The following is a 24,810-nucleotide window of genomic DNA, read 5'->3' as shown; positions in this document are numbered from 1 at the left end:
TCTCCAGCCCACCCCTGACATGACAGTGTAACAGCTTCCTCTGAAAAAGGGGGTTGGGGGTTTAGGAAGACTGGATAGCGACTAAACTTACTTTTCTGAGTCATCCCTGTCCGAATGGATTTTTATTGTTGTTTGTCCCAGTTGCACTCTCTGGAGGTTTGACCTCTGCTGGGATTGGAACGTCCACTGTTGTTTTTCTGGGTACAGGAAGAGGATCAACCTGAGACAATACCAGCCGTACACTTGCGCAACAGCACATCATTCCAATGAGGTCAGCCTGCTGTGCTTTATATAGAGTAAATTCAAGCCTGTAGGGAGTTTAAAGGACCAAGCTGGCCTCGTTTTTATTTTGGCAGTCACACCCCGACCTCATATCTTTATCCCAAAAACAGAAACCCTCCTTTTTTCACGGTTGCACAAGTGGCCTGTGATTGGCTAGTGGCACTGCCTGACAGTTTGAATTGGGGGGGTTTCTGCAGATGAATAAAGTCCAATAGCTGAGCTAACAATGGGCCCATTGTCTTGTTCCCATTATCCATTAGAGCAGACTAATTCACATGTATTTTAATGCATATGAATGTGACAGGCGTGGCTGTTTAGTTGAATGTTGTCTTTTTACTGTAGCATTTGTGTGCTCACGTTTGTTTGTAGAATTGAGGGTTATCGAGTAAGGATGCAGTTACACAACCATTAAGCATTTCTGGAAATTATCTGTTTGCTTTGTTGGCGGAAGTAGACATCTGTTGTTTGAAGACACCAAAATTCCAAATACAACCCCAATTTCAATGAAGTTGGGACGTTGTGTAAAACATAAATAAAAACAGAATACGATGATGTGCAAATCCTTTTCAACCAATATTTAATTGAATACACTACAAACACAAGATATTTAATCTTCAAATAGATCAACTTTATTGTTTTTTTGCAAATATTCACTCATTTTGAAGTTGATGCCTGCAACACGTTCCAAAGAAGTTGGGACAGGGGCAATAAAACACTGGGAAAGTTGAGGAATGCTCTAAAAACACCTGTTTGGAACATTCCACAGTTGAACAGGTTAATTGGAAACAGGTGAGTGTCATGATTGGGGATAAAGGGAGCATCCCTGGAAGGCAACAAGCAAGGATGAGTCGAGGTTCACCACTTTGTGAACAACTGCATGAGCAAATAGTCCAACAGTTTAAGAACAACATTTCTCAACGTGCAATTGCAAGGAATTTAGGGATTTCATCATCTACAGTCCATAATATAATCAAAAGATTCAGAGAATCTGGAGAAATCTCTGCAAGTAAGCGGCAAGGCAGAAAACCAACATTGAATGCCCGTGACCTTCGATCCCTCAGGCGGCACTGCATTAAAAACCAACATCATTCTGTAATGGATATTAACACATGGGCTCAGGAACACCTCAGAAAACCATTGTCAGTGAACACAGTTCGTCGCTCCATCTACAAGTGCAAGTTTAAACTATGCCATGCAAAGCAAAAGCCATATATCAACAACACCCAAAAAGGCCGCCGGCTTCTCTGGGCCCGAGCACATCTGAGATCGCAAAGTGGAAAAGTGTCCTGTGGTCTAAGGAACCCACATTTCAGATTGTTTTTGGAAATCATGGGCGTTGTGTCCTCCGGGCCAAAGAGGAAAAGGACTGTCCGGATTGTTATCAGCGCAAAGTTCAAAAGCCAGCATCTCTGATGGTATGGGGTGTGTTAGTGCCCATGGCATGGGTAACTGACACACCTGTGGTGGCACCATTAAGGTGATGTAACACAGTGGTAAACATGCCCCTGTCCCAACTTCTTTGGAACGTGTTGATTCAAAATGAATGAATATTTGCAAAAAAACATAAAGTTTGTCCATTTGAACATTAATTATCTTGTCTTTGTATTCAATCGAATACAGGTTGAAAAGGATTTGCAAATCATCGTATTCTGTTTTTATTTATGTTTTACACAACGTCCCAACTTCATTGGAATTGGGGTTGTAGTAAAATACAGCATCAGAAAGGACAGTGGAAAAACTGCCCAGGTTAAGTCTAATATACAAACACAATGATTTCTGTGTTTTGTAGTTGTTTAGCACTAATGAATATAGACCAAAACAAATAATCGTTGTGAAGGGGAGAGTAACAGTACAGATGATTCCAGCTTGTGTTGGCTCGTGTATGTGACCTTCTAGACTGCTGGAACGTTTTCGCCCTCTGTGCTCAATCTGAAATGTGTAATGAGAGATCTTCTGAGAGGTGCCTCGTTCATATAGGGGGAGCCATATCAGTCCTGCCACGTTATCCCCAAAGACAAATAAGACCGGTGTTACAGTTGGGGAGAAAGAAACAGACATCCGTTGCTTTACCTCTGTTGAAGCTTGGAGACCTGTTCATGGCTGTACACTGGCAAACATTTACCTTTTTACAAAACATAGTTTTATAGTTTGACTCTAGCATTGTAAGCATAAGCATGAACGGCATTATTCTACATATACATGTATGCATAATAGAAAGCCTGCATCTTAAGGGTCTAGAGTTCCATAGAAGGGGTCAGTTTAACAATTGATAGTACAATGGAGCTGTTGTGGGGGAGAATACTGTTTAGACATCTTTTGGGTAAGTCTCAAAGATGAACATTTGTCTCATTTAAAAGGAGTTCAGTGTGGGAACAAATGTGTGTGCAAATGTATAGCCACTCCCTCACACCTTCAGAAACTCACATAGGGACACATTCAACCTGTGAGGATTTGTCACCTCTTCCTCGTGGCATTACTAGAATAAGATGTAGCGCTCTGTAGAACAACTGAATAAACTTACAGGTGCAACAGTTTGTTTTTGTTCAAATGAATAAGTGCACAGTTCCCCTTCAGGGTGGTCTCCTTGTTGTCCTGCTGTGTTTTTCTCCGTAAAACATTACATTTTGTGTGTTCCTTGCTAATATGTGTGTAAAGCTGACACTTCTGTGTGTTTTATATAATTTTGTCAAAGCTGGTTTGTTTACTCACTCAGTTAGATTTTTTAGTAAAAATGCATATGTAGGGTTAGTTTGTATAATAAAAACTAGAAATGCACTGATATCAGAAATGGGTGCTGATGTGGAGTTCCAGAATTTTTTGTGTGCATATTTGTAGATGCCAATGCATAAACATTTATACATTGTAGAAATTGAGACCAGATCCACATGGATTAGTATTATGGGATGCTTGCTAGCATGCTGTGGTATCATCATGTTTTAATGAGCAATAAGCTGTACCTTAGGCTATATTTACCTATTTGGGACACAAATTTATTTTTGTTATTTTGTTAATACACACACAAAGACTCACAAAGAATACAGTGTGGTCTTTTCACACAGGATATAGTGACTCTAAATATAGTGTCTGAATTTAGCTGTTGCAGCAGGCCAAAACTCTGAATGGGTTTTCTAACTCAATAGCAGGTCCTGTTTTTAAATACACTGGTTTGGCGTGGTCCTTACAAGTCAAGTGCCAGACCTAGAATAGCATATTGTTCTTAGGCTACGTTGTAGCTCACTGCTTTATAAGTAACTGCCAGTTAGGTACATTGGACACCCATTGGCATGTTGTTCCCAGTAACTGAGGGGCAACATAAGCATTGCGTATAGTCTGGCATTTCTGTACTTTCTTTTTCTTGGTCCTGTCTTCAGTACCAGTAAAGCAGAAAGGCCATTGCCAAGAAAATACACTGGAGAAAAAAACACTTTTTTGTCAAAACATTTTTTAAAAACAACAGAGTTTTTGTTGAGTAAAACATTAAGAATTTAGACTGGCGTTTCATTGTTTTCTCTGTCAGGAATCTCACCTTTGACTAGCATTCTCTAATAAAACAGCATTGTAGTAGTTCTTTCAGTCTTGTAATAAGTGAAGCATAGGATGCCAGAGGGACGTTCTTGGCCTCTTGGTCTTGGTTTGATGCTCTGTTATGTGAGGCAATATAGGGTTAGGGTTAGGGTTAACCTATCTTGGTTTGATGCTCTGTTATGTGAGGTGTAATTCTCCATCCATCCATCCATCCATCCATCCATCCATCCATCCATCCATCCATTCATTTTCTAAGCCGCTTCTCCCTCAGGGTCACGGGGGTGCTGGAGCCTATCCCAGCAGTCATCGGGCGGAAGGCAGGATACACCCTGGACAGTCCATCGCAGGGCAGGTGTAATTCTAATTGCTTTAATATACACTATATTTCCAAAAGTATTCTGTCACTCATCCAAATCATTGAATTCATGCATGCAGACTGCTTTTATAAACGTTTGTGAAAGAATGGGTCTCTCTTGGGAGCTCAGTGAATTCCAGCGTGGTACTGTGATAGGATGACACCTGTATTACAAGGCCAGTCATGAAATTTCCTCTATTAAATATTCTACAGTCAACTGTCAGTGGTATTGTAACAAAGTGGACGCGATTGGGAATGACAGCACGTAAAATGACAGAGCAGGGTCAGCGGATGCTGAGGCGCATAGTGCGCAGAGGTCGCAAACTTTCTGCAGAGTCAGTCGCTACAAACCTCCAAACTTCAATTGGCCTTCAGATGAGCTCAGGAGCAGCGTAGAGAGCTTCATGGAATGGCTTTCCATGGCTGAGCAGCTGCACCCAAGCACAATGCAAAGCGCCAAAGGCAGTGGTGTAAAGCACGCCGGCACTGAACTCTAGAGCAGTGGAGACGTATTCTCTGGAATGACCAATCATACCTCTCCATCTGGCAATCCAACGGACGAGTCTGGGTACTTCTCTGACTGCATTGTGCCGAGTGGGCTGGATAATTGTCTATTGAGCTGGATTGGGAGTGTTGAGATGGAGGAATACTTGAAACTGCAGGGCAGTGGGTCACTAGGAATACAGTTGAGAAGTCCTGTTGTAGGGAAATGAAGTGAAATTTCTTATTGTTTTCATTGCGACAATTCGTAACAGACATGATTGAACAGTTTAGTACTGTACTTGTCATACGTAGGAGTGAGAGAGGAGCTGGCAATACAGTCTCTGAGCCTCTTTTCAGTAAAGTAATAAGCATTTTCCTTAAGATGAGCCAAGTTGCAGTGTATGATAACTTAAAGCAGACTGACAATATTGCGAATTCTGTTTGAAAGCAAGCAAAGATGTAGCTGGACAATGGATTTCTTAAAGAAATGAATAATTTCTAAAAAAGAAACTGTGGAAGAAATACGGTAAATATCAACAGCAATAAACTGCATGCGATTTCATTATTGCAAAGAGTACTTCTAAGAAAACTCCTTTGGCCCGCACAGTGTCTCGTGCATGTGAAAAAAAGTCAAGAATTCAAGGAGCTTAAAATTTAGTTGAACACAGTCTCTGTAATAGCACGTAAAGACCTACTCTTCACCTTATTCACCTCCCCAAACTTATTTTGATAAGATGAAAAAAAGGATGTGTCAAAGATGTTAAGATGTATTGAAAGAACCGGTCATGGTAGTCACACAGTGTATGTTTGGCAGCTGACAGCCTTTTTTCTGAGTTAAGCGTGAAACGGTCCCACAATTTAAGATTTTGTTCTTGAGGCTGCCATCTCATTTTTGTTAACTCTCCAGTAAGCAGCTATGTCAGAACATTCCTAGTGAGCGCAAGAAAGATGCATAATCACATCAGCAACTAATCAACTATGAAATTAGTTGCCAACTGATTTGGTTGTCTTGTAGTCGACCAAGTTGAATAATCGTTGCACCCTTAGTCTGGTTTTGCTATGTCAGGTTGTGTAAAATTAATCAGTAATATCTCTTAAGAGTTTTAACCTTTCCTAAACTTCACTTTAACCTTTCACTGCACTTCACATATGGATTGTTATATGAGTTAAAGTATGAATTTGTTTAAAAGTGTATAAAAGTGAACTCATCTGTGATCTCCATCAGTCGCAGCAAACAGTGGCTGATTAACGTAATCAAGGCCCCTAACCCTCCTACACAAACACCAACACAAACAACCCCCAACACACAAACATTTTGTCTATCAACTACCAGATGAAAGAAAATATAAAGACAAATTTATGATACTGCCAGGTGAGATGGAAAAATTCAATGATGACTTGTGTACACAAACACTAAACAAGTACAGTAATGCAGCTGGTATATGGTTGCACTGTGAGACCAACCATACACTAGATAAAGTTTCAGCACCTTTCAGCATTGACAGTTCAGGGCCAATCAGTGTCCCCAAATCCCTGTGTAGACCCCTAGTCTGTGGCCTAGGGTAGCCTGAGCATGAATCTGCCCCAACAGCAAAGTGTTCAGTCTAATTCTTTTAGTTTATGTGTATTTATGCAGCAAATACTTCACTGCAACCACTCAACACGTTTGCTTGTTTAAAATGCAGCCTTGGCTTCTAACCTTTTCTCCATACTTCCTTGTGTTACTGATCATGTTGAGTACCTCCTTATATGCAAGCCCAAAAAGAAAAAAATATATATTTTTACATTAATCTTGTATAAACTGACAAAGAATTTTCATGAGGTTTTCAGTTGCTAAAACACAAAGACTGCCCAGAGTGTGGGAAAATCAGTGAGAAAATGATGGGTGGGGATCAGGGCACAAAGGCCTCCAGTTAAGCTAGGCCTCAATTACATGCCTCCCACCCATAAAGCTCTTGATCTAGCACTGTAAAAAACAACTGTGGAGCTGCTGATTCTACCTATTCAAGTATTCTCTTTGTGTGGATAGGACCAAAAGGCAAAAACCAAAAGGCAAAGATGTGCAAATCATTTAAACCCTATATGTATTTAAAAATAGAGCAAAGACAACATATAAAATGTTGAAACTGAGAAATTTGTTTTTTGAAGAATATTTGCCTATTTTGAATTTCATGCCAACAACAGTCAAAAAAAGTTGGGACGGGGCAAAAAAAGGCTGTTAAAGTTGTGTAATGCTTTAAAAAAACACCTGGTGGTTGATTGGTAACAGGTCAGTATCATGACTGGGTGTAAAGAGAGCATCTCAGAGAGGCTCAGAAGTAAAGATGAGGATAGGTTCACCACTCTGTGAAAGACTGCGCAGGCAAATTGTGCAACAATTCAAGAGGAACATTTCTTAGTGTAAAATTGCAAAGAACATTTGCTTTTCATCATCTGTGGTACATAATATCATTAAAAGATCCTGAGAATCTGGAGAATTTGAAGAGTCAGATGGGTTCATAGCATCACACTGTTTGAGAAACTGTTGCTCTGGCCATTCCTTTTCAAGGTATAAAAACTGATTTTCAGAGTAGCAAAACATTTAGGGAGTAAATAGCTGTCTACATGTAGCTTTGAAAGAAATTACCTTGGAGTCTTGAGCTCTTGTTTGTCTCTTTGAGTCTGAGACACAGCAGTAGAGCAACATTAAATTGATATTTAGTTTTTTTTGTCCTAGGCAATGAATCCATGATGCAGCTCAGGCCTAGTAGTGTGCACTTCTCCTGTATGGCTTAAATTAGGCTCCTCTGCATTAGGAAACTGGGTCAAAAATAGGCATAATAGATTTCTCAATTAGGTAACATGACCCCAATTAACTGCCTCAGATTCTTGTTGTTCAGGCTAACAGTAGACTTTGCTTTGCTGGTGCTTATGTTGTGCCACAGACCTCAGTCCATGTAGTGAAATGTTTAGGCCTTGTCTAAGCTGGAAATTGTATGGTGCACAACTTGTTTGGGCATGACAACACCCTTGAATTAGATAAAATAATTGCCTCAAACATCCGCAAATGTAGTAAAGCCTCAATTCATCAGTGCTGTCGAACACTGTCTGTTAATGCTAAGCACTGTGATTAAATCTAAATTGTCTGTGTTAGAGGATCAAGCTCAGTGAAGATAATTAAGCAATATGCTTGTGTGGCTGAAAACATTTTTTGAAAATTGTCTGCACACGGTGCGCATATGAGCATGTGTGTTTCTATGTTCCATCATGTCTTATATTACTCTTTTTTGCTATGCTGAAATGGCAGTAACTGCTCCTCAGTCCTCTAAAGCCTTCATGAACGGATGGCAGTCCTCAGGAAAACTGGCTACTGCCCTGACACTGTGTATGCATGGGTGTGTTTGGGCGTGTGTAATGGTATGTAAGGCCTGTGAATGCTTTTCAGTTCATGCGGTGAGCTTCCACCCCTCTCTCTGGTGCTGTGCTATCTGGTGATGGGATTATGTGTATGCTGAACCAGCATTTTGCATGCAGAGATGCACTGCCACAGACACACAAATCATTCACTCTCATTCTAGAGCTTTGGTATAATGTCTTTGATACACCCTGGTCAGACTGAAGTCAGAAGACTCTACTTTTAATCTTAATTTTAAAATGTATAGTTTTTCTGTAATCCTCAGGCAAAGAAGCTGTGTGCTCTTTGAGCTGTTTCTAAATATTTGTTACATTTTCAGCAGTTAATAGATTTAATCTCAAAATAAATTTTCATCACAAGGCCTCATGCTCTGAGAACAACCTAATAATTATCAGTGTGAATTAAAAAAAAATTTTTAAATTACTATGCCATTCTGTTTTTCTTTTCGTTATTACTAGGAAATGTTAGAACAGTGGTTTCTATTCAATTGCACTAGGCCAGTGTTTCTCAGCCTAGTCCTTGGGGTCCACCATATGGTTCCACATTTTTGTTAGTGTGTTGGGATCTGTGATAGAGCAAAAATGTTGAACTGCCATGTGGGCCCCAAAGAGTGGGTTGAGAAACATTGCTTTTGATTATGTCCATCTTTTACTGAGTAGACAGGGAGAGTCTAGTCACATGTAACAGTTCTAACAGCACAGCTAGTTAGCTAACTATTTTTTATAACTGCTCTTTTATGTAATATACATATTTTATTTACATGTATATTCATGCCTGTATTTTTAAATAGTTAACTGTCTTTGTGTATTTCACCATTAGATTTCTTTTTTTCAGGCTTTCACAGTTTCAAAGTTAAAACTGAGCATAACCAATACAATTCAGCTGTGGTTTGGTTTATTAATTTACATCCTATAGATTTCAGTAAAAACATCAACTTTATCTTATCTTACCTTTCTTAGCTTTGACTGGGTGGAGATTCTGGAACCACGCTCCCGGGAGCACATGTATGTGAATCTGGCAACAGGAGAGTGTGGCTGGGAACCCCCTGCAGATGCTCCTGTTCGCCAGGCCGATGGCAATCAGTGGTGGGAACTCTTTGACAGCAACAGTGGCAGATTCTACTACTACAACTCTACTGGTCGTCTGACTGTTTGGCACCGGCCACAAGGAGCTGATATTGTGCCCCTCTCCCAGCTTCAGGCCTTTAAGCGCTGTGCCGAATCTGAATGCAAGGCAGTGTGCGTGAAGGAAAGGCAGTATGCGAGTGGAAGCACTGGGAGTCAAGGCAGATGCACCCCACAGCCACCTACAGAGCCCTTCACTAAAGAGCTTATAGCTACTGAGAAAGAAACCAAAGAACAAAGCACTGAGAATATGCAGCAGTGGGAAAACAGCATGGATAGTAGCAAGGACTCGCTCAGGTAGGCAGGGTGGTATTTTGAATAAGTTTACCTCTTGTTGTATGCTTTGTCAAACATGGCACAGAGATTTCTTTGCCATTCTGATTTTTCCTGAAAGCTTATCCACTGCTAACCATCTACATGTTTACTGTGAGCTCGCATTGTTGCCAATAATACAAATCACTGCTATCTGGAAAAAAAGATATACTTGTTAAATAATCATGACATTTTTGCCTTTCACCTCACACTGTAGCTTTTCAAGATCCAGTCTTTCTTTCTTCCGGGACCAGTCAAAAACACCTTTTTCCCTTCATGACCCGTTTCCAGTCATATAAGCTCAATTCTGTCTGGCTGCTGGCTACGCTTGTATTATTTTAGTGACTTATACCATGCTGCAAACCTCTGACTATTTCCTAAAGCAACCGCTTGGCCTCACTAGATGAAAGGGACTGGGGTGAAGCTGGGGGAAATCCAAACCATTGTGGTTAAAACAAAACTTCTTGTTGTTTTTTGTCTTCTCAAGAAAATGAATGCATTTTACAGCTGTGGTATACATTAGAATATACAAAGTAGTAAATATGGTGTTTATGTTTGGCTACATATTTTCATGTCCACCCATGGACACCAAAAATCACAGCACGTACCAAGCCATTTTGAAACAGTGTGACTGTCACATATGCCTCCTCTGCAGTAATGAGATGTGTTTTGAATTGCTGTCCTCTCATTTCTAGCCATTATTGCATAAATGTAGAAGGGTAGCAAACTGCTCTTGTGCTTCTGCAATGAGGCCTACACCAGAATTCCTCACTAGTGCTGGTATTACTCCCTTGGGTATCCCCTTTCTTTCTTCCTAATGGATGACTCACATTTTTCACAGGTCATGAGCCCCCCTCTAAAACAATGAACAGCTGTGTTTTGAAAGTAAGGCACACTGACAGGCACAATAGCTATGGTTCCATAAGACCTATTGTTAGCTCAATATAGCGATTGTTAGCCCAATATAACCTTATGATGTGGTTGTCATTTTCCAACTGTCAGTAGGGCTGTTAATGATTAAGTAGACTGTTTATTATTTGCCAATTGTTAGAGAAATCACATTTAAGTCAGACAATAAAAGTGGAATTAACTTTGCAAACTTTGCAGTGCCTTTAAGGATTTAAAAACATCTCTAAGAGATAAACAAAGAAGCCATATAGCATAATGATATTATTATGAACACGCAACAGCCTCAGCTTTTATACATGAGTTTAATGCAATTATCGTATTAGTACAACTACAATAAATCTGCTGTGTGATTTATGTAAACTTGTGGTAATGCACATTCATTAAATGAAGCCTGTTAGCCAGCCTATCTCTTGAGCTGGTAAGTCGCAACCAGTACACTATACAGGTCCTTCTCAAAAAATTAGCATATTGTGATAAAGTTCATTATTTTCTGTAATGTACTGATAAACATTAGACTTTCATATATTTTAGATTCATTACACACAACTGAAGTTGTTCAAGCCTTTTATTTTTTTAATATTGATGATTTTGGCAAAAAAGTAAAGAAAAAACAAAAATCCCTATCTCAAAAAAATAGCATATTTCATCCGACCAATAAAAGAAAAGTGTTTTTAATACAAAAAAAGTCAACCTTCAAATAATTATGTTCAGTTATGCACTCAATACTTGGTCGGGAATACTTTTGCAGAAATGACTGCTTCAATGCGGTGTGGCATGGAGGCAATCAGCCTGTGGCACTGCTGAGGTGTTATGGAGGCCCAGGATGCTTCGATAGCGGCCTTAAGCTCATCCAGAGTGTTGGGTCTTGCGTCTCTCAACTTTTTCTTCACAATATCCCACAGATTCTCTATGGGGTTCAGGTCAGGAGAGTTGGCAGGCCAATTGAGCACAGTAATACCATGGTCAGTAAACCATTTACCAGTGGTTTTGGCACTGTGAGCAGGTGCCAGGTCGTGCTGAAAAATGAAATCTTCATCTCCATAAAGCTTTTCAGCAGATGGAAGCATGAAGTGCTCCAAAATCTCCTGATAGGTAGCTGCATTGACCCTGCCTTCGATAAAACACAGTGGACCAACACCAGCAGCTGACATGGCACCCCAGACCATCACTGACTGTGGGTACTTGACACCGGACTTCAGGCATTTTGGCATTTCCTTCTCCCCAGTCTTCCTCCAGACTCTGGCACCTTGATTTCCGAATGACATGCAAAATTTGCTTTCATCCAAAAAAAGTACTTTGGACTACTGAGCAACAGTCCAGTGCTGCTTCTCTGTAGCCCAGGTCAGGCACTTCTGCCGCTGTTTCTGGTTCAAAAGTGGCTTGACCTGGGGAATGCGGCACCTGTTTCTACTCCAGACTCAGTTCACTGCTTCCACAGGTCTCCCAAGGTCTGGAATAGGCCCTTCTCCACAATCTTCCTCAGGGACCGGTCACCTCTTCTCGTTGTGCAGCGTTTTCTGCCACACTTTTTCCTTCCCACAGACTTCCCACTGAGGTGCATTGATGCAGCACTCTGGGAACAGCCTATTCGTTCAGAAATTTCTTTCTGTGTCTTACCCTCTTGCTTGAGGGTGTCAATGATGGCCTTCTGGACAGCAGTCAGGTCGGCAGTCTTACCCATGATTGCGGTTTTGAGTACTGAACCAGGCTGGGAGTTTTTAAAAGCCTCAGGAATCTTTTGCAGGTGTTTAGAGTTAATTCGTTGATTCAGATGATTAGGTTAATAGCTCGTTTAGAGAACCTTTTCATGATATGCTAATTTTGTGAGATAGGAATTTTGGGTTTTCATGAGCTGTATGCCAAATATCATCAGTATTAAAACAATAAAAGACCTGAAATATTTCAGTTGGTGTGCAATGAATCTAAAATATATGAAAGTTAAATTTTTATCATTACATTATGGAAAAGAATGAACTTTATCACAATATGCTAATTTTTTTAAAAGGACCTGTATGTACACCGACACTTTACACCCAGAGAAGCTTGAAAGGGATATATCACTTTCTAAATCTATAGCATTAATATGGAATTGGTCCCCTCTTTGCAGCTATGACAGCTTACACTCTTCTGGGAAAACTTTCTACAAGATTTTGGAATGCGTCTGTGCAGTTTTGCCAATTTATCCAGAAGAGCATTTGTGAGGTCAGACACATGTTGGATGAGAGGGCTTGACCCTCCGTTGTAGTTCGTTCCAAGGGTATTTGATGGGGTTGAGGTCAGGGCTCTGTGCGGGCTAACCAAGTACTTGTGTACTGGGGCACATGCAAACTGGAACAGAAGAGGGCCTTCCCCAAACTGTTCCCACAAAGTTGCAAGCATACAAGTGTCCAAAATGTCTTGATATGCTAAAGCATTAAGATTTCTCTTCACTGGAACTAGGGGGCCTAGACTAACCCCTGAAAATAACCCCAAAGCATTATTCCTCCTCCAACCAACTTTGCAAAATGAAGTCAGACAGGTAACGTCCTCCTGGCACTAGCCAAACCCAGACTCATAAACTACACTGCCAGATACAGAAGCGTAATTCGTCACTCCACAGAATATGTTTACACTGGTCCAGAGCTGATGCTTAGCAATGTGCTTGGTAGTTTAAGGCTTGCATGCAGCTACTTGGCAATGGAGACCCATGACATGACGCTCCCATTTCAGTTTTTGTGCTAATTTTAATGCCACAAGAGGTTTGGAATGCTGCAGTTATTGACTTAGCAGAACGTTGGTTGATTTTTATGCGGTGACCACACTGCATAATTTTATGTGGTCTGAGTTGGATGTGGACCTAACTTTATGGCTGAGTTGCTGTGGTTCCTGAATGCTTCCTCTTATCAAAAATAACACTCATAGTTGATCATCAAATTATCAAGAGAGGAAGAAATTTCATGAACTGACTTGTAGCAATGGTGGTATGCTATTACAACACCACGCTTGAATTGACAACTCCAACAGCACTGCTGTGTCTGATTCACTTGCACCAGCACAACAGACTAACACATCAGTGTCACTGCAGTGCTGAAAAGGATCCCCTAAACAAATAGTACCTGCTCTGTGAGGGTGCATGGGCTACTGCTGAAGAACAGGGTAGAAGGGGGCTAACAAAGTATGCAGAGAAACAGATGGACTGCAGTTTGTATTTGTAGAACTACAAAGTGCACCTATATAATAAGTGGTTGAAAACTGATCAAATGGACACTGAGTGTAGAAACAAGGTCATAATGTAATGCGTGATCGGTGTGTGTATATATATGTTTTAGTGATCATTCTACTTTATTTAGACTATTCATTAATTTTCAGGATTTTTCTTCAAGCCTGCTTCCTTCTGCTCCAGCCTACTGTGGATTTATTTCCCACTCCCATGCATAGCACTGAAAACTTGTCCCGCAGCAGGAGATATTGATGTAGCAGTGAATTTAATGTAGCAGTAGCTTTAAGGTAGCAGTGGATTTAAACCAGCAGTGGACTTAAGGTAGAAGAGAATATAAGATACTGGTGGTTTTAAAGTATCACTGGATCTAAGGTATTGGTAGCTTAAAGGTAACAATGTATATGAAGTTGCAGTGTATTTAAAGTAGCAGTAGATTTAGGGTGGCAGTGGATTTAAGCTAACAGTATATTTAAAGTATCAATGGATTTGATTTAAGGTGCCATACGATTTACGATATCAGTAGACTAAGGTGTCCATGGATTTAAAATAACAGTGAATTTAATGTCATGGTGGATTTAAGGTAGCAGTGGATTTAAGGTAACTGTGTTAAGGTACCAGGAGATGGATTTCAGATATCAGTGGTTTTGAGCAACTTTTGGGTACCAGTGGTTTTAAAATGTCTGATAGTTTAATGTGGTGGATTTACTGTGGCAGTGGATTTAAAGTATACATGGATATTTGAGGTAGCAATGGATTTAAGGTGACAGATAGAATGTAACAGTGAATTTAAAATGTAAAAATTTTAATTAAGGGGGACAGTGGATTTAAGGTAGCTGTGGACACATGGTAGCAATGAATTAAAGGTATCAGTGGATTTAAAGAAGTGGTGGATTTAAGGTAGCAATAGATTTAAGGAAGCTGTGGATTTAATGTGTAAGTAGATTTAAGGAGTCATTGGATTTAAGGGGGCAATTTTAGACGGTAGTGGATTTAAGGCAGCAATCAATTTAAGGTACCAGTGGATGTGAGGTAGCAGTGGATTTGTTAGCAATAGATTTAAGGGTGCAGGAGACTAAAACTAGCAATGGATTCAGCATTATAAAAACAACATTTGAGAGTGTAGAATGGCAAAGTGGAGTTTTGGCTTTTCCAGTTAGTCCGGCTTCTTAACACTATAGAAACCCTAAACAAAGTGGTGCTTTATAGTGCTCTGGTCTAATACACTAATGAGCTAATATGTTAGTCCAGCTCTAACAAGCTAGTTAGAGATAAATATGTTAGCCCAAGCCAAAGTGTTAGCTCTGAGCTAACGCAGCAACACAGTCTCAATTAGAACCCTTAGAAAACTAGATTAGTAGCCCAGTGTTTTTTTTCTGTTTTTTTTTTTTACTTTGAAAGTAGAGCAGTACTTCCATCTTCTTTTTGTTTTATTTTAGTCATGCCTGTAAAGTCGCTGAAAATACATTGAGAACAGACTGCTGCCTAGAGCCACTCATTGCAAGCTCTGTGTAACTCCAAGAGCCAGCATTGGTTTTAAGCCTGATGTCTCTCACACAAAAAACACTACAGAATCTAACTTTCTCATTGGACTTGCTGGTGACTCCTTGGCAGAAGTTATTCTTCTGTTTTTGTTTCATGATTATCTTTGATGTTACTTTTTTCTAAATAATCAATTATTATAAAGCTATGTTGATACAGTTCTTTCTAATGAATCAGAGATTAAAATGTTTAAAATTAATCCACACCCCCCACTTTTTTAACATACCTAACTCACTATACTTATAGAGAGAATGCAGGCTGTATGAGTGAATGCAGTTTTCAAATTAGTAACAAGAGCTGCACATGCAAATGCTATGCAATCTTATTTGATATCAACTTAGGTGGATAACTAGTAGCATTTTAGGGGAATCTCATCGTCCATGTGCTGAACTTTTCTCCCCTTTAGTGACATGTCCCTTAGTGACATGGCTTCTTTGCATTGAGAAAGCTATTGGCTATCGAAATAGTGAAGTGGAATTTGTGAATATTTTTTTGGAAATCTTTGATTTAACTAGGTGTTTTCATAGTTATGTTAGCTGACTTAGTAAATCAAAAGCCAAGTTAATGTCCTATTGCTAACGTACATTGGTCAAAGCTCCGTCACAAGTATAATAACATTATAAGTAGGGTGGGGCAAAAAACGGTTCTTAGATGCATTGTGATGTGGACATGGACCTGAATCGATTCACAGATGTCAGATATCGATTTTCTAAATTTTATTATTATTATTTTTTTAATTCTTTATTTTGAGAGACAATCACTTTTCCACTTTTAGCCACCTTCCAGGTCAATTTTGTCTTATATAGCTTTTGTTTTTTTTTTTTTTCATTTTTAACGCAGTCAACTACAATGAAGGGGAAAAAAAAACCCTTTCAACTATGTACATTCAGTCAGAGAGCAATATACAGTCCGTGTTGGAAGTGGGGAAGTACATAAAGTACATAGATACATAAACAAATGTCAGAAGTAGATACCTTTACATGAAATTATATGGTGACTTTCAAAATATATTTATCAATTTGGTACAACAACACAATATCATAAACAGTAATTCTTACTCATTGGATACTTCCATGAAATGTGGTCGTAAAAGTTTTATATAAGTAATCCACTTCGACCAAGTGAGAGTGAGAAATTTATTTTTTCCATAATATATATTTCGTTCACTAGATCTAACCAATTGTCTATTATAGGAGGCTTCGGAGTACCCCAGTACCTTGTTATACCAAGCAGATATCAAAACCCCAAATAAATATTTATCTGACCCTTCCCATTTCCAATTCCCCAGGTACAAAACTAAAATTGACAGGGTATTTCGGTACGGAATATTTCCATCAATGCTTTATGAACCTTCAACCAGTAACTTTGTATCACTGGACACTTCCAGAATATATGCCAATGATTGGCTGTTTTATTCCTGCATAAACTCCAACATTCTGCTACATTCCCTGTAAAGTGTACCTTTTGTTGTGGAGTAAAACGAATCAGGCACTTCCATCCAAACTCCCTCCATGCATATGAATTGATATATTTCCACTGAAAATCACAAACTTTGGACCACTCCTCATCTGAGATAACAAGATTACCCTCTTTTTCCCATTTGTTTTTAATATATTGTGTAGAATAAGATTTTTTCATTATAAAACCCTTGTACAATCTAGAAATTATGCCTTTACTTGGTTCTGTTAAGTATGCTTCAGCAATTACTTATTGGTTTATTTATGTCTAAATTTTTCTGTTTAATTTTGTGGTCAAAGTAATGGTGTATCTGAAGATATCTACAAAAATCTTGTTTTTCCAGTCCATACTTTTCTCTCAAGGTCTGGAAATCTTGCAGTTGACCTTTTTCTGTTAATGAATAGAATGTTGTTACTCCTTTAGCTATCCAGGTTTTAAATCTATCATCCATTTCGTTAGGCTTAAAATCTCTATCATACGCACACCATCTAAATATTCTCAATTTTTCATTTAATTTGTATTCCTCCTTAACCTTACTCCAAATTTTTAATTCTGCCTTTATCCATGGATTTTGAATTTTGTCCACATATCTTCTCCAGTCATTTTCTCCTAATACAGCATATACAGGGGGATCTTTCATCAATGACAATTCGATATCTTTCCATCTAGCATGAAAATCTGGATTACACAGACTAATCAAGAATTGTATTTGGGCTGTGTAAAAGTAATCTATAAGATTGGGGAGAGCCATTCTCCCTTTCCCCTTTAAGAGTTGTAGTGTTTTGAATCTAGTCCTGGGTCTCTTCCCCTGCCATATAAATCTAGATATAATTTTATTCCATTCTGAAAATTGTTTTGAATTAATTTCTACTGGAAGAGCCTGGAACAAACAGAGGAATCTTGGAAGAATATTCATTTTTACGGAATCTACTCTATGACTAAGGTTTAAAAAGGAGCTTGAATTCCATCTCTGTATATCTGCTTTAACTTTTGTTAAAAGGGGTCCATAATTAATCTCTGCCAGTCTCAAAATGTCTCTTGGTAAATTTACTCCAAGATATTTTAATGAATTCTGGCTCCAATTCAAATTAAAACTATCTAATATTATCCTTTGGGGTGTATAATTATAAGCCAGTATTTGGGTCTTTTGTACATTTATTTTATATCCAGAATATCTCCCAAAACAATCCAAAAGTTCCATAAGTTTAGGAAAAGAGTTTGAGGGTTCTTCCAAATACATCAAAACATCATCTGCATAGAGTGAATTTATGTTGCTCCCCCTGTATGGAGACACCGTTAATCTCATCTGTTTGGCGTATCCATTGAGCAAGTGGTTCTATATAGGGAAAAGAGCAGGGGTGAAATTGAACACCCTTGTCTTGTACCACGTTTTAATATGATCGTGTCTGAGAGATGTCCGTTTACCTTTATTCGTGCTTTTGGATTATCATATAAGGTCTGAATTCCTTTAATGAATTGGTCATGAAACCCAAATCGTTTAAGGACTCTATATAGAAAGGTCCAACTTACAGAGTCAAAAGCCTTTTCAGCGTCCAAACTCACTAAGCAAGCTTCCAAATTACATTGTTCAATATGGCTTAATATGTGTAGTGTGCGTCTAATATTATCATGAGTTTGTCTTTGTGGGATAAATCCTGTTTGATCATTGTGTATGAGCTGAGGAAGGAACCTTTCTACTCTTTTGGCAAGAATAGCTGTGTACAGCTTATAATCTACATTTAGAACTGAAATGGGTCTATATGATGCACAATCTGTTTTATCCTTTCCTTCCTTGGGAATGACAGTAATTATTGCCTCCCTCCATGAAGGTGGTATCTTCCTTTCCAAAAGAGCTGTATTACATGCTTGAAGAAGACCCGGTGTTAATTCTGATCTAAACGTCCTGTACCATTCCGAAGGAAAACCATCTGTACCCGGGGACTTATTTGCCTTTAGCCTAGAAATGGCCTTGTTCAATTATTACTATTATTTCCGCCGTCAATTCTTTGTTTTGCTCTTCTGAAAGGGCAGGCAAATGAAGAGATCCCAAAAAACTATCAATGTGTTGATCATCGTCTAGGTGTGGCTGAGAGTATAAATGTTCATAGTATTTTTTAAAAGCTTCTTGTATTCCATCCCTATCATATAATAAAATTTTAGAGTCTTTATCTCTGATTTTGTAAATCATATTTTCTGTTTGCTGTTTTTGTAATCTCCTTGCCAGTAGTTTGGTGGCTCTTGACCCTGACTCATAATATTTTTGTTTTGTGAATAACATCTTTTTTTCAATTTCTTGTGTATATATTAGATCTATTTCATTCCTAATCGCCTTTATCTTTGAAATGAGATTTGGGTTTTGTTTGATTTCGTGTTCAAATTCAAGCTCTATTAATTCTTTATTTAAATCCAACAATCTTGATTGTCTTATTTTCTTTTGAAAAGAGCCCACTTCCCCATTGTCATTCTGTTGCATAAATATTTTTATTTCTTCAGCCATTTGTGTTTTAAATTACGGGCTGTTCAGAATATTCAAATTAAGCATCCATAATGTATTTACAGGGGCTCTATTCATTTGCATAACTAATGAAATGGGTGCATGATCAGACAGGTCAATCATTTCTATATCAATATGGCGTATTCTATGTCGGTCCCTTTTAAATATGAAAAAATAATAAATTCTTGAGTAAGCATTATGGGATGAAGAATAATATGTGTAGTCGCGTCTTGTTGGATTAAAATCTCTCCAAAGATCTATTATGCCCAACTCTATCATTAGTACACTTAATTTTTATGTAGTGCTTTCACAGAGGTTTCTTTTGTAGAGTCTAACTTTGGATTAAGACGAATATTCAAATCTCCCCCACAAATTAATATATCTTCCACTTTTGCCATCAAATCAAACATTTTTCTATAGAATGCCAAGTCACTACCAGGTGGAGCATAAACATTCAATACTGTTATTAAAGTGCCCTCTACATTTCCTGAAACCAAAATGTATCTTCCCTCCTTATCTTTTGTTTCGAATATTTGTTCAAACTGTATTTTATTGGAGACTAATATTGCAACCCCCCTCCTGCGGCCTGATTTATAAGATGAATAATACATTTTTGAAAAACCCATTCTTTTAAGTTTCTCATGTTCAGAGGAGCCAAGATGTGTTTCCTGCAAGAAAACAGTATGTGCCTTTTCTTTCTTCATTTTTAATAGAATCTTACTTCTCTTTACTGGGTGTAATATCCCATTTACATTAAATGAAATTACTTTAAGGTCTTGGTCGTTCATGGTTTGTACAATAATTACCACACTTTCTCAAAATTTCCTCACTTCTCTGATTCAAACTTGAACTCCTACATGTCCCCTGACTGTTATAAAAGCCGCAAACACACACAAAAACCATGTGAACAATAACATAGTAACAATATTACATTCTAAATGAACATTAGCTTCCAATACTGAGGCTCGTTTTAAATGAGCCCTTTGGGTGCTTGGCAAGTCAGAACGCCCATAAGGGGATGACCCACTCTTTAATCCGAGTAGGGCCCTTGAACAGAATCCCATGGCAACTACCAAGAGGACAGTTCGTTACGTCTTTTGATCATCTCCCGACTTGTGTATCTAACTCAAAAACTCATAACTCAGAGAAAGAAGGAATCAAGCTACTGCAAGTAAAATTTTAAATGACCGATAATAGCCGAAGATACGGGCAACTTATCTAATCCCGGTGACTGAATCGAGACGTCTGTTCATATTTCAATCCTCCAAAGACGCTCTACGCCTGAAATCCTGCAACCTTTCCCTGTAGGATAGTGAGACAGTCTTCTCTGCCTGTGTGGGTGCTTTAGCTACAACCTGGCCCCGGTGATCTGAGCATCGCGTGACCACTTGCCATTCTGCCAAAAGTTGCACCTCTTCTTGGAGCGAATCGGTGAAGGGCTTCACCACTGACACTGGAAATCCCCATGCAGCCATGTCTCTCGTTGCCTCCGCCGCACTCTGATACAGCCTGGCACCCTCCTCGTAAAAGACCCGTAGCCTCGCTGGGTAAGGGGTCTGAAACTTGATTTTCTTTTCTTTCCGTACCTTTTTCGCTTCGCTATACTCACTGCGTTTTTTAAGGATAGCAGGAGGATAGTCATGATCCACATAAAAGCAGACATTGTTGCAGAAAACCTCTTTCTTCTGCCAGGCTTTGTGGAGCACCTCTTCCTTCGTTCTGTGGCTTGAAAATTGCGTGATGATAGACCGCGGTCTCCCCTGCGAGCCGGGTGATTTTGGGACCAGTGCTGTGTGTGCTCTCTCAATTCTGAGCTGTTCACCGTGTGGAAAATCGAGTGCTCTCTTCAGTAAATTCTCCAGAAAGCCAATCATATCCTTTACCTCGGCTTCTTCGGGGATGCCATAGATGCGAAGATTGTCTCTACGTGAGCGCCCTTCTTGGTCGGCTAGCTTAGCCTACATGTCTGTTTGGCGCCGGAGAAGGCGCTGAATCAGAGTTGCTGCTGCTTAGAGTCTCGTCTCAGCTTCGCCGATTCGCTCTTCTGCTTCTTCTAATCTTGTGTTAGTTCTGCTCAGTTCTTGCTTTATGTCAGCGAGCTGTTGCTTATTATCACATCTAAAGTCCTTGAGCTCGTTCATTATTCTTAGCAAGCTAACTTCTGGTTCGGCTTCGCCATGGTCTTGCCTAGGAGAGCTGCTTCGACCTTGCTGCTCAGTTGCCTCTTCGGCACCCTCGGTCGTTGACATGACAGTCCTACGCCTCGTTACAACCCCTTTTTGCATAATTTTGGAAATACACTTAAATATATATGTTCGTTGTTGTTTTAGGGGTTGTTTTACCAAAATGTCGGGGGGGGACCAATTAAGCTGCCATGTCGGACCACGACGGAACCAGAAGCCTGATTTTCTAAATTTTAATTGATAATGTAGTGACAGAACCTTAGGAGCCACAACATTTTGAGTTAATTTTCACATCTTTACATATGCCTCAGTGCGTGCTAATGTACTAGAGAAGGCTAAGAATACAATACAAAGTATTGCTCAGACTTTGCTCTGCTTTAAGCTTTTGCTCTGCTCTAGCCGCTTTTCTTCTTGCATCAACAGCAGGAAACTTTTCCCCAAAAGTAGAACAGTTTCTTGTAAAATGTCTTTCTTAGTAAAAAGTTCTACTTTTTCTGTGGCTGTAGCCAGCTTCCATATTCATCTCCATAACATTGATGTTTGTCTTAAATCTTTCTCTTTGCCTTTTTGTTAGTTACTAGCTAAGTGAACTAGCAGGTATGTGCTGCATTCATTCCAGCTGATGTGAAGTGGTAGTTCTTCTACAGTGCAACCTTTAGCTACACAGCTATCATGTTTATAGACTAATATCAGGTTCAATGTGTAATGATGATTGTGAACATTGTTAGTTGTTGTGCTCAGTTAATTTTTTTGTCTCTGTTCTTAATTGTAGGAATTATTATTTTTAATTCCCTACTGTTGTTAATGGTATTATTATAGTGCTGATAAATACACTGAAGTATCTACAGAAAGTATTATAAAACATTAAAAGAATTAAAATAAAATCATTTAATTGATCAGTTTAAAGCAAAATCCATATGGTTACTGGAGGGTATGGAGGAAGAGGCAGTGTGTGGTGGTCAAAGCTGCCAGAGTGTGTGGAGGTAGAGAGTGAGCTCGTCGTGTGTAAAGTATGTGTGGAAGCTAGACTCACTGTCTGCCTGGAACAGGTGCTCAGCTGTCTGCGAACAGCTGACTCTTACAATGTTACAATGAGTCAAAGTTTTCTGTAGCACTTTTTGTAGTAGAGGTCTGTGAGTATTTTTATACTGGATATCCTGTAGCTTGTATGTTATTGTTGTGTTCAGTGGATAATAACCCATGGCTTCAGTCTTCCTCTTTTTCTTCTCTTATTTCTTTTGCTTTCACTCTGGTTCTCTCTGGTTTCTGTTATTACTTTTTGGGTGGAACACTCTTAATAGCTTTTATCAAGATGTGTTAAAAAAAAACAGCCCGCTTGGGACAAACTGAAACTCATTGTTAAACTCAGTTTTCTCCCTAGCAAATTGAATAATACAGAGAGACTCGAAAGGGTTTTACAGCCATGCTGTGTTACTTTCCATAGTCAGAGACCGTAAAAATGTGTATATAGAAATGCACAGACTGCTCTCGCCATCAATGTGTGTATGCAAAATATAGCCCTTGGTACCTGCCTTACAAGGACTGCGATAATATAAATTGCTTTGTGACTTATCAAAATCTTTTTCGTTGAAGAACATCTTTATAGTAGTAATGACCAATGCATACTATTTATTGGCTAAATGATAAATGAGTCAATGATAAATCAGTTTGGTCCAGGATAAACTGTATATAGAAAATCATCATAATAGCATCAGTAAAGCAATGCATTATCTATCTATGTATACAAACCTAATGCCAGTGCAAGGGATGTTGTTTTTTTAGTGCAAGGAATATTGTTGTTGTTTCGAATGCCAACTAAAGAAATCTCCCATGACTAATCTCTCTTTCACCTACTTCCACTTTTGCTTTCCCTTCTGCTGTCTTTCTGACTGTTTCTGTTTACTACTATGACACACTTGTATAATTAGGCTGGCTTCTTAAGTGCACATATTTCAATTTAGCTTAAATCCATTCTAAACCTCCAACTTTCTTCATTTTTTTACAAAGACAGAAAGAAAGACAGACAGAAAGAAAGAAACAAAGGCCCAAACAAACAAATGGATTGATCCTAAGGGGAAATTGCAGTGTTACTCTAGTAACACATATAATTGCACAAATAAAAATAGGACAAAAATGGAGATAGATTAAGCAGAAATAGAACATAGACATAAATTTGAGTAAACTGTGGTAGACTAGGAATAAAGTGTATCTATTGGATGTTTAAATAGCATATGAGAAAGATTTGTTGTGTTTACATGAGAGCAGATATTGCTCTAAGTAGTACGACGTAGTTACAACACGATTAATATAAACATAATTAGGAGTAGCAGCCGCGTTTACAGTGCACAGTGAGTGTCACTACAGTACAAGGTTATGATGTAGTGCACAGTGTGTATTAACAAGAGAGGAGATATAATGATGTAACTCAGCACAGTTAAGACAGCAGGAAGTCAGTACTGTCTCTGCAGTAAGGAGACTCGTTGTAGAGCCTTATTAGTAGTGGGTAAGAAAGACCTTACACGGCACTCTTTAACACAGCACAGCAATCTGCCACTGAATGTGATTCTATGTTTATCCAGTGTGGCATGCAAGGGGTTTGAGGTATTGTCCAAGATGGCTAACACTTTGTTGAGAGTCTTTTGTTCTGCCACAACTCCAAAGATTCAAGCTTGACTAAAACAACAGAGCGAGCCTTCCTAAAAAGCTTTTTAATTTGTTCAGGGCACAGCATAGAATAAAGCACTGGCTACAACCCCAACAAAGCCCCAGTACTCTGTTAAGCCTCATTATAATGGAATGGGAATATCTGTGTTTCCGGTTTTGCTGTATAGAATGCCCTTTGAACCTTTGTACGGCCCTCCATCATAACAGGAAAGGAAGCCTTCCTTACAACCATATGACCAGTGATCCTAAAGCAGGAAACAAATTCTTTAGCATGTCAGTGTCATGTTAGCGTTTCTTGTAAGTCGCTCTGGATAAGAGCGTCTGCTAAATGCTGTAAATGTAAAATGAATTCTGCCACACATTCTACGCACAGCCATCATATGCTTGCAGTTGAATACCGTGAATGGCTACCTCTGTCTCTGTGACGACCTATATGGTGTATATGCCTTGAAACAGGTCCCATATTAATCTCAAAGCTTATTGTACAGTAACTACTGCAAATTATTTAGCAATGGTAATGAAACTGCTACGAAGGTTATTTACAGATTCAAGAATAGAAGTCTGGACATACTGACAGAGAGGTTAAGGGGTTACACCTGACCAAATTCCAGTCTTTCATTTGGGCTTTATTACTAAGTTGTACTCTATTTACAGAAGTGACATTAACAGACATTTATAACTTGCAATAATGATGCAAATTAACAGAAGGAATAAGTTTAATTATGATTTGGAACTAAAGTCAAACGGAAATATTTTTTTTATACTCTATACAAGCCTATTTTTCTACCATGGTCCTACAGGGAACTAAAAATAGTTCTTCTTTGATGTTGCTCACAAAACACATGTTTTTGACAAGTATTGTTGACAGCCTAGCATTTTTTGGATTATA

General features: G+C 38.9%; 1 protein-coding gene across 2 annotated transcripts in view; it reads left to right on the top strand.

Moving 5' to 3' along the window:
- Nucleotides 1–24,810, top strand: part of zgc:92107 (uncharacterized protein LOC492329 homolog) — a 54,546-nt gene that overhangs the window by 2,820 nt on the left and 26,916 nt on the right. For both annotated transcript variants that reach the window (XM_017685282.2, XM_017685281.2), the window contains exon 2: nucleotides 8,999–9,460. In XM_017685282.2, coding sequence (XP_017540771.1) covers nucleotides 8,999–9,460 — 462 coding nt within the window. The remainder of the gene's footprint in view (nucleotides 1–8,998; nucleotides 9,461–24,810) is intronic.

The sequence above is a fragment of the Pygocentrus nattereri genome, chromosome 21, assembly GCF_015220715.1.
Source record: "Pygocentrus nattereri isolate fPygNat1 chromosome 21, fPygNat1.pri, whole genome shotgun sequence".
In the NCBI taxonomy this organism is placed as follows: Eukaryota; Metazoa; Chordata; class Actinopteri; order Characiformes; family Serrasalmidae; genus Pygocentrus; species Pygocentrus nattereri.
This window is presented reverse-complemented; position numbering and strand designations above follow the sequence as displayed.